We start from the raw sequence: 18,839 nt of genomic DNA on the forward strand, positions 1-18,839 counted from the left end.
TTACAATCGGAAGTAGAGAAAGCTATTAAAAGTCAAAAGATGGAAAAATCGCCTGGTCCTGACAAAATTACAAATGAACTGATGAAAGGGACAATCACAGAACTAGTTCCAATACTCACCAGGATCTTTAATGAGATTTTATATACAAGCAGCATTCCAAGCAATTGGGCAGAATCGCACATAATACTTTTGTACAAGAAAGGTGCAAAGGACGATATAGGGAATTACAGGCCAATATCTCTCATTTCGAACGTATATAAAGTTTTCGCTAAAGTGATCCTGGACAGAGTGTCAAACCAACTAGACGAAAACCAACCGATAGAACAGGCTGGTTTTAGAAAAGGATTCAGTACAATTGATCAAATACATACAATTAAACAGCTTATTCAAAAATACAATGAATACAATAAAACTATTTATATGGCATTCATAGATTACTCTAAAGCTTTCGATAGTCTCAAACACGAATCCGTATGGCAAAGCTTAAAAGAGCAGGGAATTCCAAATTTATACATAGACATCATCAAAAACATATATAAGGAAAGTAAAGCTAGTGTCCGACTGGAATCAATGGGAGATGTTTTTCCAATTGAAAGGGGTGTCAGACAGGGTGATCCACTCTCACCAAAGCTGTTTACAGCAGTGCTAGAACAAATGTTCAGGAAACTAGAATGGGAGCATGTGGGACTAAACATAAATGGATCAAGACTGAATAATCTCAGATTTGCTGATGACTTGGTGTTATTAGAAGAAGACCCGCTACTACTGGAATCTATGATACAAACTTTATCAGACAGAGGCAGGAAAGTGGGTCTAGAAATGAACTCTAGTAAAACTAAAGTAATGACGAATTCAACACCCATAGACATAACCATCAATGGACAAAAACTTGAATACGTAGAGGAATATGTGTATCTCGGCCAGATTATATCACCTTATGATCAAATGTCCAAAGAAATAGACAAAAGAATTGCAGCAGGATGGAAGAAATACTGGGCCATGAAAGAAATCATGAAAAGCAAATCTCTGGGAATTAAGATCAAGAAGAAAACATTTGATACCTGCATCCTACCCTGTATAACATACGGCTGCGAAACCTGGGCTCTAACTAAACGCCATAGGGATAAACTAGCAAGTTGTCAAAGAGGTATGGAAAGGAGCATGCTGGGTCTGAAACTAAAAGACAAAGTTAAGAGTACAGACATCAGACATAAAACTAAATTAACAGACATCCTCAAAAGCATAGACCAACTAAAATGGAGATGGACTGGACATATGCTCCGCTGCAAAAAAGAAAAATGGAGCAAACAGGTCACTGTCTGGTACCCTAGAGATGGAGTAAGGAGCCGGGGTCGCAAAGCTAGGAGATGGGAGGACGAATTAAAAATGACCGCAGGGCCCTTTTGGACAAGAGTGGCAGCAGACAGGGTACAATGGAAAGAGTTGGAGGAGGCCTTTGCCGTAAGGCATACCGAAATAAGAGATATTTTATAGTGAAATTTTGTTTTTAGTTTTAAGTAATTTTTATGTTTATATATACTTATTTATGTCAACTTTTTCGGAAATAAAGGCTTTATTATTATTATGTCTCTCTCCATAATACACGGGTACCACCAGAAGGAAGATACCCGGTCCTTTGGAAGGCTTACGTGGGGACACAGGTCCAACACGCAGAGGCCCTTTAGAGAATTTAATGTGTTGTGGGACACCAGCCGCAGCCTGCCCATGACTGCACTATAGAGATACAGCCCTGGGCAGTCCGCGGCCAATGTAGGACTATTGCAGAAAAATGGAAATGAACAAAACTGGGTTATGGAAGGGGGTGTTAGATGGACTGGTATATTGGTTCTATGGGGACTATGGACGTCTGCCTTTTCAATATTAAAAATTGAAAATAATGGCAGACGGTGACTCGCCAGTTCGGTCGATGGGCTCCCAAAAAGGTTACCGAGTATGGCAACAAGGGGGCAACATCAGCTGAACGGCTAGGGGTGTAGAGAGGTGCGGCACCGGTTTCACCATCGCGGGCCCGCGGGCCCGGAGCGGGTTTCCCCGCTATTACGCCATTAGACACTTCCACCCCCGAGCATATAGCTCTGGCGGCTCCACTCTGGACGGCCAACAAAGGCAAGCCAGAGGTGGGGGATCCTGAACCTCGTCATTGTTCACTCCGAACTGCCACTGGGACAGTCCAGAGGTGAGGACAGGGACCTCCCCCGGGAGCGCTCGGTTCCCGCGGGGTCGCTACTCCCCGACACCTCGCCACAAGGTGCCCTGCGGGGTGACTGACTGCACGGTTGGGATATCTATTGTAGATATGCCAACCGGGGGCGATGGGGTCGTCACATCCCTACGCCTTATTATTATTATTATTATAATTTTCTATTATGCATGTTGTTTTGGGGCGGTTTCGTATTAAATAATTTATTCTAAACGCTATGCTTATATACAACACCTGTATGCGACCAATGCTAACTTTAATGGATTATTTGTAATATTCGTTTTAACTGACACTCTTTTTTGATTTTTTTGTTATTCATTTACAAAGACCGGTCTGGTTTAAAAACCCTATATTTTACGTTTATGACACATAATTGCATAACTACGAAATTGTGAGATCTTTATAAGTGTACATATGAAATAGAAATGAACTAAAAATGAATATCAATTTCGGTTTAGAGGCTTTATTACGCAAATGTAGGTTTGGTAGGAATCTAGGTGCGATATAATTTCCCTGTTTCCGTCCAACTGGGTTGCTTTTGCTTGCGCTGTGCTTGAGTGAAATTGCATGCGTTTATTTCAGGTCATCATCATGAGTGATAAAAAAGAGGCTGAAGTATTCTCATTAGCTGAAATAATACTTTTGGTGAAATGGATTTTAGAATTGGGCAAAGTAGTCAATGGGACATTCTAAATTAGTGTGGATGACCAGTGAACTACTACAGTCTAACATAGAGTTAATAAATGCTCAAATATTATTTAAAACTAGCGGTCCGCCCCGGCTTCGCCCGTGGTACATATTTAAAATATCTCTCCATAAGAACCATCCTCGTACTTCAAGTAATATAATAAAAAAAGAATTATCGAAATCGCTCCACGCGTGATGCACTGAAAAGACGAAACGGGTTTTTACGAATTTCCATTGTATTTCTATGATCATAAAGTTGATTTTAGTAGAAAATATTTGGCTGGTCGGAATCTAGCTACTCAGTGGTCGGAAACACGTGCATTTGTACTCAGTCGGTCGGAAAATGGTGCTTTCAGTTAATTTCCAGTCGTGACAGTTAAAATCCAAATTTAAGTAATAAAAAGCCATTATGAAATACAATTATGTGCATATTTTAAAATATAAGTTCGTAATCTTTCATAATATCATTTTTTCTTATGACCTCTAGAGTATTTAATTTATCTTTTAAAGGATTCATTTAGCCGTATCAATCAGTGGTCGGAATTCGGTGCCATTACGTTATACATAAATATTTATAAATAATGATGATACATGAAAATGCCATAACATTTCAATTATTAATCATAATTAGATATAAATAACAATCTGCTGATAGTATATACATGTTTATGATTCATCAGACATTCTATTAATGAAATAGATTAATGCTCTTAGATACACTAATAAGAAGAAAAAAAAATTAAAATAAATAATAATTCTAATTCAAAAGCATAACCATATTATTAAAATGTAACATTTCAAATATCAGAAGACAGGATGTTTAATTATATTAATATATAACATAACATAAAAAAGCTCTTCTCATCATATTTAAAACAATCTATTCTATTTCTTATTATTACATTCAGCATTCAAAATATAGATAAAGAGTATGTAAATACACATGACGATTTGTAAGAAGTCATAAAAATAGTTGTTGTTGTTCCGTACAATGATACATATTGTAGCCTACATAAATATTCCTTATCATTAAAATAATTATGAGAATTACTCTATTTAACTGCTATTTCCCTCTTAAAATTCATTGTTTGTTTATAATAATGTATTGTTTCTTTTCTCATTGGTTTCATTAACAAATGTAAGAAGTACGACATTGTGGCCTTCAAGAAAAGAGCATATTTATCATTAAAAGGCCGGTAAAGCACCTGTAACATTACTAGTGTTACAAGTGTTTATGGTGACCACTTAACATCATGTGGCCTGCCTGCCTCTGCATATTCTGACATAAAAAGTGTTAATTTTTTACATAAACAGACAATAAACCATTTATTATTCCGAACAGGCGACAATCGGTATAGACTTCCTGTCAAAAACAATGTACCTAGAGGACCGTACAGTGAGACTGCAACTGTGGGACACCGCGGGCCAGGAGAGATTCCGATCCCTCATACCTTCGTATATTAGAGATTCAACTGTCGCCGTTGTAGTATATGATATTACCAGTAAGTGACTTTTTTATATTTTGTGATTGTTGTTCGTTGTAAATGTACGATTTAATGGTAAGCTTAGTGGATTGGCTTTGGAAGCCTGCATGTCTTTGTAGAGAAAATAATTCGTTTTTTACTTAACTTTACACAAAATTGTTCTGAATTATGTGCATTTTGTGCCTTTACATGTTTACACTTTACAGTGTAGTGTAAACTATAAAAAATTTGTTTTATGGTTCTGTCTTATAGCCTGTAGAAAAACATTCTAATTTTTACTATCTAACCAACCTTTTTTATAAGATCTGATTTATACTGAATTTTTTCATTTACTAATATAGAGATAAAGCTAACAAATAACGTAGGAATATATCTTTTTCCGTGACATTTATATGAAGTCTATTAACTGTCAGGAAATAGGTTAATCACTTCTGTGTAAAGGGCATAGGACATAGCGGCATTATTTATGTACCCTAGGTTTAAGACTAGTCTATATAGCGTGACCTGATTGTTTTTATATCTTTGGCCAAACTTTATAACACTGGAAACTTCCTTTTGATGAAGAAATGTGTGTTTTCTTGGCAGCTATTGTTTTACTTTTTCAAGGAAATACATTTTGTTTTTAGAAATGAAACAAAAAGTTAGCAGATCTTTATTTTAACAGTGATGAAAGAGTAAAGTACATAAAAATACTATGTTTGGGGATAAATCATTAAATTTGTTTCTAATTTCCAAAGAAAAATGAATTTCAAAGTTCAGGTGCTGAAAATTTCATGTGTGATATAGGAATGGAACTTTCTTTCCAATCCATAAATTTCGAGTATATAATGAGCAATAAGTATAAGCCTGTATATTTGTAGTATAAGATCGATACTTACGCGGAATCGAAGTCGACTAAAGATTAAACCCAAGGTTTTGTCACTGAATGAATGAAACAAACAAGTGGCCACCAATTATTTCAGCGTAAAGAATTGGCCTTATTACGAGTTGCCGCATTATAAAAGACTAGCTGTGCCTCGCGGTTTTACCCGCAGTACTCTGCTCCTGTTGGTTTTAGCGTAATGATATATAGCCTATAGCCTTCATCGATAAATAGGCTATCTAACACCGAAAGATTTTTTCAAATCGGACCAGTAGTTAATGAGATTAGCCTCGTTCAAACAAACAAACAAACTCTTCAGCTTTATAATATTAGTATAGATTACGCAGAAAATTGGGAGCATTGCACTATTTTGCCATTGATAGTCGAAAATTAGAACAATGATAAAATGAGGAAGGATAATGTAATTGAGCAGTCTATAGCAGTGGAAACAAGAGATATTATCATAACATAGTCGGTTATGGGACGTGATTCACATAACATTTGTAATTTATAAAATTAAACACAAAAACACCGTATCTTTCGCAATCTGAATAATAAATTACCTAATCGCGGTGTATTTGTGTCGTGTGAAATGGAAAATTTCAACTTTAATAAAAACGATTATGTATGAACAAATATTATTGTTAAAACATTAAATAAATAACGAATAGACAGTCCAGTCATTCTTCTACAAATTCTTAAGCTGGCCATATACGCTAGGGTGTACCTGACAGGTTTGCCTGTGCAGTTACGCCTGTCAGGTAAAGTTGAGTTGAGAAGAGGACATACACGCAGCGGTAAACCTGCACAAACTCTTATTTGAAACCATGCCCTCGGCCGCGGCGCTTGATATCGACGCAGTAGCTTTAATTGATTTATTATTTATTTTATTGAAGAAAAAGAAATATAAACGGGGATACCGTGAACGATGGTGCAAATCATGGTTATTGCAAAGTTATTGTTATTATACTCTCATGTGAACTTGTTGAAAGAATTGATATTTGAGCCGAATGATTTTCGCAACTATCTACGATGAAAAGACGTATCTCAAACTATTAGCAGCTATGACTCCTTTACACATATGCACGTATTTCCCTGCTAGCACTCACTGGACAACTGACGACTACGTCGAACCGCCCCATACACGCTCAGGTTTGCCTGCACAGTTAAACTGCACAGGTATACCCACGCGTAAAAAATATCAATTTTCATATTTTTTTTTCTGTCGCCTGAACAGGTGTGAAAACTTGCACAGTTCTGTAACATACACGCTCCGGTTAACCTGAACAGGTGACCTGTTCAGGCAAACCTGTCAGGTACACCCTAGCGTGTATGGCCAGCTTTAGATTATACCTGTCCTAAATAATTAGGATAGCGGGGCAAGAATTGGTGTATATTTCATAAGCTTGTCATTTCTCATTAATTATGTTATATTTGTTAATTAATTTTGGTTATCTTTCTATTTCTACTGAAAATATTTTTCTCTAACATCGCTGCCTAGAACGCGTTGTAAATACATTCTTTTCAAGCCTCCAACCTGCATATCTTGTGCGTTGCTTGGCTATATTTAATTTCGTATATGATTAAATAACAAAGCCTGTTAGCTCAGCAGGTAACATAACGTCATTTAGCTAAGTTCACAAAACTATGAGTCATATTCAAAATAAACACCAGTGACCAGGCGCGGTCAACCTACGTCCATACATAAATGGTAATAAAATTATGCAATGCTCATCAAAATATTTAAAAGTGAATGTGATTTTTTGTTTCTAGTTCTTCTATTCAAATTGTTAATTAAATTCTAATTCTAAAATGTAATATTATGGAAACATAAGTATATAATAATGAAAATAAAATTCATTGTTTAGTATTAGTAGATACTACACAGGTGTGTTCATACGTGCGTAAGTAAATAAATGTTGTACAATGTACATATAATGGAAGCTTCTGGAAACTTCATCTATCTATTAAAAAAAGTATACAATACTTTAAAAGTTAAGTCGTATGTTGTGTACCACATAGAGCTAAAACAAAGAAAAAATATATTAATTATGGGAAACAAAGCCAGGCGGATTTGGCACAGCCAGCGCTGTGTAGACAGTTACATAAACCATCTTTGGCCTTATATTGTCCATTGAACCGGTTTATAAGGTCTTTGAACTTGTGTGTAATAAGTGAATACCTCTGCAAATTGCCTTTCGGTAACTGTAAAGTATTTTTAAATAAGGTCACACGTTTGTATTATTATGGGCTAGCTTCCCGCACTTGGTGTCGCCCGCTATGTCTTAAACCTAATAAATCACTACATAGTATAAAACAAAGTCGCTTTCTCTGTCCCTATGTCCCTTTGTATGCTTAAATCTTTAAAACTACGCAATGGCTTTTGACGCGGTTTTTTTTAATAGTGATTGATTAGGAAGGTTTAAGCATATAATTTATTAGGTTTGAGACAAAGCGGGCGAAGCCGCGGGCGATGAGCTAGTTCGCTAAATCCTTCCTCTTGAATCACTATCCATTACATCAAAATCCGTTGCGTAGTTTTAAAGATTTAAGCATACATAGGGACCGACAGCGTCCACGATAAGGAACAAGGGTTTATCTCAAAATGTAATCCTGAACGGGATACGCATCCGGTAAGCCCACGAAGTGCTGCGAAGATTAATTGTTGCGTTGGATTATCGTCATTATAGAAGTAAATATAATGTTTAGAAAAATACACGTAAAACGTAAAATGGTTTTATCTGCAAATATTTTTGATTATTTTTCCGACCCAAATATCGACCAATAGAATTGCACCATTCGACGTCACGTGGTACAACCTACATGGTATTATACTGATAATTTTTTGAAAATTTTCTCATGTCGTTGACGTCAAACTGACAGGTTGAATTCAATTGTGAAATTATTGGCCGACATTTGGGACGGAAAAATAATCCCCCGAATACCACACGAGCTTCAAAATTATCGGGTATTTTCCGATAGGTTCGTTGCAAATAAATGAAGGAGTCAAGTTTTTCAGGTTAAAACTTGAAAAACTTGACGACTTTATTTGTTTGCAGGGAACCTATCGGAAAATATAGTCTCTTGTGGTATTATAAGTGATTAAACGTAACTGTCAAACATGTATTAAAAATTGTAAAATATAGATTTTTTGAGATAACAATAGAAAGATGTGTTTAATTAAATATAAATCGTATAATTGTTAACGAAAACCAGCAATGTAGAACGAAGCAATGTACATTTTAAGGGCTTGGTCTAGTAGTGCAAACAAATGCATCCTGTCATCCTATATGTAAATAATACAAATGTACTAAGGGAAAGTTGCTCCACTTAATTTTTAAAAATTAAATCATTCGTATAATTTAATATTCGTAATAAGTACCAAAAATGACAATTTGAAACAATTTTCGTGAAAATTACACCGGGTGATTTTTTTTTATCAGTACACAAAATTTGCGAATACTTTCTATTGATATCTTCAACTTCATGTTTATATAACTGATCAACTTTTACAAAGAAATTTGGACGAAATATAAAAAAAATAAGCTTTCCATACAAAATGCATAACTCTATACATTTTTTTCGACCTAAGTTTCTTAGTGAAAGTTATTCAGTTTAACTAATAAAACGGATAAACAAATTTTGTATTTAATAAAAAAAATGTAACGTTTGTGTTAAAAAATTATAAAATAGAAAAATACGCAAATGAAAACAAAAGATATTTATTACTGACTAGCTTCCGCCCGCGACTCCGTCCGCGCGGATGTCAGTCTTCGCGTCTTCTACAGATTTATTATATTATGTATAATATATAGATTAATATTGATAAACCTAATAAATCTTTTGCTAGCATTCTGATGCTTTATCGGTTGCACTGGATTAATCTCTTTTTTTTCAATCGCTTGAATGATATAGGATGGGTCCTTGATGGGCATCGAATGCTGAAGTCTCGAATCAATCAATTCTGACAGTAGGCAATTTATGTAAAATCTTGATAATGGTCCATCATTTTATTTTGCCTAAACGTTACATACTTTTTTATATATTCTATTTTTAACGAATGATTCACTCCAGTCCAAACAGCAAATAAGCAGACTTCTGCATCTGCAACGTTTAGTTGTCCCTGAATTTGAAAAAATAGTCATGATTCTTATCTATGACTAAAGTGTTATTTTTTGCATTGTATTTCAAATATTAAATTTTTTTTAACCGCATCTTCCGCATTCATGTCTTTTGCCGGAATTAGACATTTAACTTCTACTAGTCCCATTTTCCCTTTTTGATATGGGAGTGTATAAAGTAAATTTTTTAGATATTTCTCGTTATACTTTTAAAAAGTTATTATTGTCATTTTGCTCATTAGGTAAAGTAATTTCGATATCAGTTTTAAGTTTTTTGATACCTGCAATAATAACGTCATAATCGCCTGCACATACTTATCGATTACACCCTGTATACAATCCACCATCCACATTCATAATGTTTTCCTGTCCTCCTCTCCTTTACGCTGTTCACCGATACATTTTAAATGAGTAAATCTGCTACCACTGAAGGATGTTTCATTGTGATCAGCAAATTTTCACCACTGTTGTCGATTATTTGTTTTTCATTTTTAATCAGCAATTGGGAATTATCAGTTTTGTTTTTTGCAGATTGGTGATGTACCCTAACAATACGTCGAAAAGGGAAAGCATCAACGAATTATCGTTTTCGTCCTCTTTTTTTATTCTTCGCGTCTCTGTTACTTCTGTTTGTTTAGTTCTCAACCCCACTGAATTTTCTATGTTATTGTGATCTTCCATTACATCTGAGTTTTGATGATGTGATGATAATCCATTCGTTTTAATATTGGTACTTAGAGTTGGTAGACTAAACTAGAAATGGTGGACTAAATTTGTCAGCGCGTCTGTAAGATCAGAATATAAAACCAACATCCTGTATTTAAGTTACAAAATTAATAATCAAACAACATGCCGCTACGTTGAAAATGACTAGAAGAAAAAATTAAAACACCTCGGCATATAATTTTGGAGTAAACAAATCATTTTCCCCGTATGGGGATTTCCCCGGATGAACTTGGGAAGTTCAAGTTCTCAATACAAGTTTATATTATATTTAGTATTTCTCAAACGAAAAATAAACATTTTTGGAACTTCAAAAAAATTATATTATAAGAAAATTTATGAGCTTACTTTAGTTTTAAAGAAATATACATCCCTTTACTGACACCCCGTAAAATAAAGAAATTGTTGCCAATCACCTTTGCAATCTATTTGGTTTCATTAACTTTATGTTCGAAGATAATTTTTTTTCTAGTAGTTACACGCGTATTTTTTTCGTTTATTTTCCATATCGAAATCAAATGTTTAAAAATACGAATATTTGCACAAAACTAAGATAAAAATAATCAATTAACAAAAATATTAAATTTAATGAAGTAGAGCAACTTTCACTTCGGTATGAAGGAAAATCGAGCGTAGAGCACACGTCAGAACGCTCCGGCCCAAGGAGCGCGACTAAAGAAATTCGCTAGGATTTTTACTTATTATTTTAAATATTTTTTTAATATTTAAAGAATTATCAAAATTCAAAAAAAAAAATTTTTAAAGGATTAATACTCATTGGTCTTCAACCAACTCGAATAAATTAATGGAAAAAATAACTTTTAGCAGTATTTATCAATCGATTTTGTAAGGCAAAAAATGGGAAATTTAATGAATTTATAACGTCCTAATTAAGAAAATCATAAGTTTTTCGGCAATTGTATTCAGCAGTTTTTAATAACGACTATATAAGGATAATAATGCGCTGATCAGATTGTGTAAATTGTAATCGGTTGCAACGTAGTGAGTGCACAAACTTAGCTCGAAATGTCTTTGGGGGAAAGAGACTTATCTTTAAGGCCTGATTAAGGTAACATAAAGTAACTTTATAAATGTGAAAAAATTCACGCGCATTGCGTATATAACACTAATTGATAAACAAGAAAAAAAATTCAGTTTATCATTTCATTAGCCGGGAAAAAATTGTCAAATAACTTGTTGAAAACGCAATTTTGCTAGACTGCAGCCTTAACCATCACACTATTAAGTCAATAAAAATGGTGTCGATATTCTCATGAATGAATAGAAGTTTAATTAAAAATCAGTTCACATAAGATTGGTTTCAGTTTTTTTATTTACAGTTTATACCGTTAAAAATTCAATTGGAAACAGGCGGCTCTGCAAAACGGAGATAATATATTTACAGAAACCTCATTGTATAAGTAAATACTTACTCAAGGTTTCCTTTTGAATATATTGTACTAGCGACCCGCCCCGGCTTCGCACGGGTGCAATGCTGATACTAAATACACTACAGAAAAATTGTGAACGTTGTATAGGTATAAAAATATAGCGGCCCGCTCCGGCCTCCGGCATCGCACGGGTATAAAATACATAGCCGGGCGGCCGCAAACGCTACGTCCTGCAATTTTTAAATCTGTAATATCTTCGAAAATATTCACTTAAATCATACGGTGTAAAGGGCCATATAGATCTATATTAAATGAACAATGTATCCATGGTATTTAATTGGTTAAGGATTAATGCTGTATTGGTTAAAATCGCTTCGAAAATTAGCCATTATTTGTCGTAAAAAGTAAATGACAAAAAAAAGTTATTGTGGGTTATCCATAAGAGATAGACATATACCATCGCGGACTTTTCTGTAGACCTTTTCAATGTGTATAATACTTAGTACATTATTTTGATAAAACTCGTAGGGTTCAGCCTGCGTTTGCAATGTAAGCGGAATAAATGTAATTTTTTACGACATCACATTAGAAACCTCAAAAATAACAGTACTTCTCCACTACTTAATGGATCTTATTATACATATAAACCTTCCTCTTGAATCACTCTATCTATTAAAAAAAACCGCATCAAAATCCGTTGCGTAGTTTCAAAGATTTAAGCGTACAAAGGGACATAGGGACATAGGGACATAGGGACAGGGAAAGCGACTTTGTTTTATACTATGTAGTGATTAGCCGACGTCAAAATCGTTCAAAATCGTTGAAGCTTTTACGGTGATTGATAAAAAAAAATTACAATAATAACTGTTTTGTAAGTATACTTACTAGCGTTCCGCACGCGGCTTCGCCCGCTTTGTCTAAAACCTAATAAATTATTTACTAAAACCTTCCTGTTGAATCACTCTATCTATTAAAAAAACCACATCAAAATCCGTTGCGTAGTTTTAAACATTTAAGCATACAAAGGGACATAGGGACAGAGAAAGCGACTTTGTTTTATACTATGTATAAATTTACATGAATAGGTAAATTATAACCTATTTTAACGACCAAATATATGTAATTTAAGTTATATTTAGCCGTTTGTATTTGTATCTATCGTTTAAAAATGAAATAACTCCACCTAGACAGCTTTAGGCCGACGGATGCCTTTGTCTGCTCTATTGATCCATTCGCTTTTACGAGTGAAAGAAGGCAGACAACATTTATATTAAATACAGATATGTACGAAATATTTATAAGACTACAAATATATTTTACTGTATAGGTAATGCAGTTATTTTATTCTAGGTGTAGATGTTTCCTAACCATAAAACTTTTAAAAAGGATGACGAATCAATAAGTAAAGAAAATGTGAAGTATTCAAAATTAATTAGTAATTTTATGGCCTATGACGAATATGGTTTGTAAAAAAGTTACCAGAAGATTAAGGAACAATACCTATTCAATCCCAGATGTGCCCTGCGGTTTTACCCGCAGTGCTCCACTTCTGTTGGTCTCAGCGTGATCATATAGTACCTATATCCTATAGCCTTCCTCGATAAATGTGCTATCTAACACCGAAATAATTTTTCAAATCGAACCAGTAGCGCGTTCAAACAAACTCTTCAGCTTTATAATATAAGTATAGATTTACATTAAAGGTAAAAGGTATATTATACACGGATAAAATATTTGTATAAACTAACCGAATAACGAACATATTAAACTAAGAAGTGCTGCAAATTGGTGTAAAGCACTTATTCCACAATCACGTAACATGACCCGCTGGCCGCTATGCATTTTGGGTTTGAACAATGTAATCGTAATAGTTACATTTCACAATCAAATACACTCTCACTCTTCTGTAATATATTTAAACGTAAAGAGAATCGTTTTAACAAGAAAACTAAACCTAGCGGTCCGCCCCGGCTTCGCCCGTGGAACATATTTACGTTTTCTCTACATAAGAACCATCCTCGTACTTCAAGGAATATAATAGAAAAGAATTATCGAAATCGGTTCAGCCGTTCACACGTGATGCCGTGACAACGCGAAACGGGTGCGGACCCGCCGCCTTTTTATGCGCGTCGAACGCGGCAACTGATACACAAAAATAATCCTTATGGCATGATTCTGTATTCACGCGCGATGACTTATAGCGTATTTCATGTATAACTTTGGTGTTTCTACACCGATTTACATGATTCTTTTACTATAACCTGCCCAGGAGTATGAAGAATAATTGTGCCAAATTTGGTTAAAATCCGTCGTGTAGTTTCTGTTTCTATAGCGAATATACAGACAGACAGACAGACAGACAGACAGACAGACAGACAAAAATTTTACTGATTGCATTTTTGGCATCAGTAGCGATCCCTTATCACCCCTTCATAGTTTTTTTTTAAATATATTTCATGTACAGAATTGGCCTCTCTACAGATTTATTATAAGTATATGGTTTGAACTCTACAAAATTTAAATGGGACTATAAGGAAGGCACTAGCTTTCAAATAAAAAATCATTAAAATCGATTCACCCATTCGAACGTTTTGTAACAACTAACAAAACAAAATAAAATACAGTCGAAGTGAGAACCATCCCTTTTTTGAACTCGGTTGAAAGTAGGTATATTAAGTTTAATTTAATACGCTATTAAATTTAATTAGTTCTAGGTCAAACGGCGTAACTTCAGTGTTCTAAAGCTCTTGACCGGGTCAAGGTACGTCTCTATGACCTGTTTAATGAGAATTTAAAATTTAATATAGATATTTCATAGATAATTCAGAATCAGCAGGAGTCAGCAAAGAGTCGAAATAATGAAGCAGAGAAGTAGAAATTGTTGTGGTTGTGGAGTGTGGTTTTGTATTTTTAAAACAATTTAAAATTCCTTGTATTCTGAGTTTAGTCTCTTATTTGGCTTTTCTTTTTGAAGCTTTCTGAATATTAATGTCTATAATATGATGTGTAAGTCTTTAAAATATGAATAGGATTAATTGGTCGCTATCATAATTTAGGTACAGAGATCATAATTACGGCCTATTGTATTATCTGAATGTTCTAAATGAAACTGAAATTGTACATTTAAAACAAGCGAGCCCGTGATGTGTCTTATAAAACAGGGACAACTTATAAAAAATATTCTAAAGTTATTCTATAGAACGATTTGGACACAGTTTGTATTTATAATAGTATTTTTCTCAAAAATATATGCATATAGCATATTATCGGTATAAAATACATATTTATTATGTAGAATAAGTTCTTAATGCCCGTTCCGAGTGCATTGTATTTTCTATTCGTATTTAGGTCGTGCTGTATTTCAACGTTTTTATACTGTGTTTCTTTATGCTCTTTCAGTACATTTGGCGACGACAGTATAGCTATTAAAAATCAATAGTTGTATTCATGAGTCGCGTATAGACAACTAGTTGTAGGTACTATCGTGTCTCGTCTAAACTGAAAGCAAATTGCATTTCTTAACCCAATTAAACCGGGATAGAAATCGAATTGAACTAAAACCAGTAAAAACTATAAATGCAAGATTCAAGGCCAAAACTAATAATCCCTGCCGTTTCATACAACGGGTGTCGTAACGAATGAAAATAATTGTGAGTGCAAAAAACGCGGGAATTGAACTGAAAATTCGATTTCTGAATTCGGTTGCATGACACGTCTGCGGCTGTAAGTGGGCCGATGGCCTCAGGTGGAGAGCGTAATATCTGCTTGTACATCTATCTATATATCTATCTAGTATATATGTATACGGATTTTCAACTGAAGCTTATTTATATTTTATACTGGCTTGCAGAGAGCCTGAATTTTGATATCGCTTGGAATACAGGGATGAGTCATGAGACAGGAAATACGATGCCGAATTTGTATACATTGGTTTTATAAAATCTGATAGAGCTCATAAGAATGGTTTCATGTGATAATAGGAATTTGTTCTGTATATGAAAAAGTATGCAGTTCTATTATCTTCCGTGTTTCGTTTAACGGGCTATAAATCTATATATTTTAATAACAAAAGTTTATAATTACTTTTTCAATACTTATCTGTGTGTATGTTCGTGATTTTCTTGTTTAATATTTAAGTGATGTACCTACTTACCAATTAAATTTTTGTAATATTTGGTCATTTTTAAATGAAAAAAAATAAAACCGGCCAAGTGCGAGTCGGGCTCGCGCACAAAGGGTTCCGTAGCAGCAAATATAATAAATTACAGTTAAATCAACCTATCTCAAAAACTATAAGAGATACTTTGATCAAACCAAAAATCGTTGAAAGAGTTAATTAGCATGCATCACCTCTATTTTTTTTAGAATTTTATACCCCGTAGTTATAAAAATAGAGGGGGGGGGACATACTTTTTACGACTTTGAGAGCTGATATCTCAAAAACCGTTCACTTTAAGAAAAATGTTTTTTAGAAAACTTTATATCATTTTAAAAGACCTTTCCATTGATACCCCACACGGGTATGTACATCGAAAAAAAAAATTTCATCCCTCAGTTACATGTATGGGGGGCCCCACCCCCAATTCTTTTTTTTACTATTTAGTGTCATATTTTTGTAGCGGTTCATACAACACATATTCCCATCAAATTTCATCACTGTAGTACTTATAGTTTCCGAGTAAATCGGCTGTGACAGACGGACAGACGGACAGACGGACAGACGGACATGACGAAACTATAAGGGTTCCGTTTTTGCCATTTTGGCTACGGAACCCTAATGATAATAAATCGATCAGTGACCCAGTTTTGTGTAGTAATATGCAATTAGTGAAGCAATTCATTTATTTTGGATTAGAATTAAATTGCTTTTCATTGATTCACAGTAATATCAAAATAAGAAATATTCATTTATACTGAAAACGTCGAAATATTCTGTTGATTAATGATTTCTGTTGATGAATGATTTTTTCGTCTGCATCTAGAGAAATCGATAGTTGCTCTAGAAAGAGAAAATAATGCAATTCTAAAAATATTAACAACTAGCGGTCCGCCCCGGCTTCGCCCGTGGTACATATTTCGCAATAAAAAGTAGCCTATGTCCTTTCTCTGGTATCAAAATATCTCCATACCAAATTTCATGCAAATGGGTTCAGTAGTTTAGGCGTGATTGAGTAACAGACAGACAGACAGAGTTACTTTCGCATTTATAATATTAGTATGGATAAGTAAGTAAGGAAAAACGCTAGAACATTATTATAAACTAGCTTCCGCCCGCGACTCCGTCCGCGCGGATGTCGGTCTTCGCGTGGATGGTTTATTTCTCCATTTTGAGTAACTCTGACAATGACATCTTATAAATATCTATTGGAACCAAATACGGCTAGGCCTATAATAATACGCAACGTGTTCGCGGTTCTACAGAACAACGTCTATGGATAAAACTGAAAAATTAAGATTTTTTTCTACGTATTTTTCCAGGATAAAAAGTATCCTATTTTACGCCCAGGATAATAAGGTATAATTATACCAAGTTTCATCGAAATCAAACCGGTAGTTTTCACGTGATGTCTTCACATACAGACAGACAGACAAAATTTTTTTTAATCACATATTTGGGTTTGGTATCGATCCAGTAACACCCCCTGCTATTTATTTTTCAATATTTTCAATGTACAGAAATGACCCTTCTACAGATTTATTATACACTAGCGGTCCGCCCCGGCTTCGCCCGTGGCACATATTTACGTTTTCTCTACATAAGAACCATCCTCGTACTTCAAGGAATATAAAAAGAATAATAGAAAAGAATAATCGAAATCGGTTCAGCCATTCACACGTGATGCCGTGACAACGCGAAACGGGTGCAGACCCGCCGCCTTTTTAATTTTTATAGCTCCCGCCGCGCAGCGCGTCGAACGCGGCAACTGATACACAAAAATAATCCTTATGGCATGATTCTGTATTCACGCGCGATGACTTATAGCGTATTTCATGTATAACTTTGGTGTTTCTACACCGATTTACATGATTCTTTTACTATAACCTGCCCAGGAGTATGAAGAATAATTGTGCCAAATTTAGTTAAAATCCGTCGGTTAGTTTTTGTTTCTATAACGAATATACAGACAGACAGACAGACAGACAGACAGACAGACAGACAAAAATTTTACTGATTGCATTTTTGGCATCAGTAGCGATCCCTTATCACCCCTTCATAGTTTTTTTTTTAATATATTTCATGTACAGAATTGGCCTCTCTACAGATTTATTATAAGTATAGATGACCGCAAAGCCTCGTCACAACACTACGGAAATTAAACTACGAGTAACGGGTCTCAGCGTAACGTAATCGCAATTATTATTAAGTAACGTGAATTTTTTCATCTTATCTCATTAAGAGCATTGAATGCATTTTATTAAACTTTCTCATACCAAGCGTGGTACGCTAAAATAAACGTTGATTAGACAAGTTAGAGGTCATAATCCAATGTCGGGGTGTAACCTTCATTGTCCGGACAGAACAAATATTTGGCTCAAACTCACCCTGGACCTTGACGAAGTAATACGATTGATTGTGGAATATGTATTTTGTTTGGAAAACTTTTGTTTGGGCTTAATTTAGATCTGACCCTTAAAGTTCCTGCTATATTTATAGCGTACCTACTGCCACAAAAGTTGTTCTGACTTCTCTTTAAGTTGAAATGTAGTATACGATTGATTGTGGATATAGAATATGTTTGGAAAACTTTCTGGTTTTTGGGATAATACCTACTAGTTATTCTTCTTATTGGTCAGAATAAACATTTGATTCTGTCCATCCGTTTTTCAGATCTAAATAGTATAATAAACCCGACTCGGTTATAATTATACAGATAGAGCGATTCATGAGAAATTTGCTATCAAATGAAAGAAAACATCAACCACTTGTTTGTATAGAGATTTTTTTATAACTACAGAGTTCATTGCGCTTAAAGACACAAAGGTATGCCATGATGGTTCTTGCCGTATTAAAATACCATATTGAAGGTTTATACTTTATACTAATGTAGTAGGTAGTACAACTACATAAGGCAGTATAACTACAAGTGGCATTTAATAAGGATACGCAATTGCCATAGATCCGGGCATTTTTTCAAACTCCGGGCAGTCAATAATTCCACAATGAAACACAATGTATAAAAACTGTACATGATGTATTTTTACGATAATGAAGTTCAAAGTTATTTTAAAATGACAATATTAACAATGACATATTTTATATGCGAAGCGTTTATGCAAAAAATAAACATTTGTAATTTAAGAAACATTTTTGCGGTTTAAATAATAATGAATGTGGACTACTTTATACAG

General features: G+C 34.4%; 1 protein-coding gene across 2 annotated transcripts in view; it reads left to right on the forward strand.

Moving 5' to 3' along the window:
• Positions 1-18,839, forward strand: part of Rab6 (RAS oncogene family member Rab6) — a 31,354-nt gene that overhangs the window by 1,799 nt on the left and 10,716 nt on the right. For both annotated transcript variants that reach the window (XM_089696936.1, XM_089696937.1), the window contains exon 3: positions 4,251-4,410. In XM_089696936.1, the coding sequence (XP_089553062.1) occupies positions 4,251-4,410 (160 nt within the window). The remainder of the gene's footprint in view (positions 1-4,250; positions 4,411-18,839) is intronic.

The sequence above is a fragment of the Colias philodice genome, chromosome 6, assembly GCF_061535455.1.
Source record: "Colias philodice isolate Cphi_HAF_F1 chromosome 6, ilColPhil1 Martin Lab GWU primary, whole genome shotgun sequence".
Classification (NCBI taxonomy): Eukaryota; Metazoa; Arthropoda; class Insecta; order Lepidoptera; family Pieridae; genus Colias; species Colias philodice.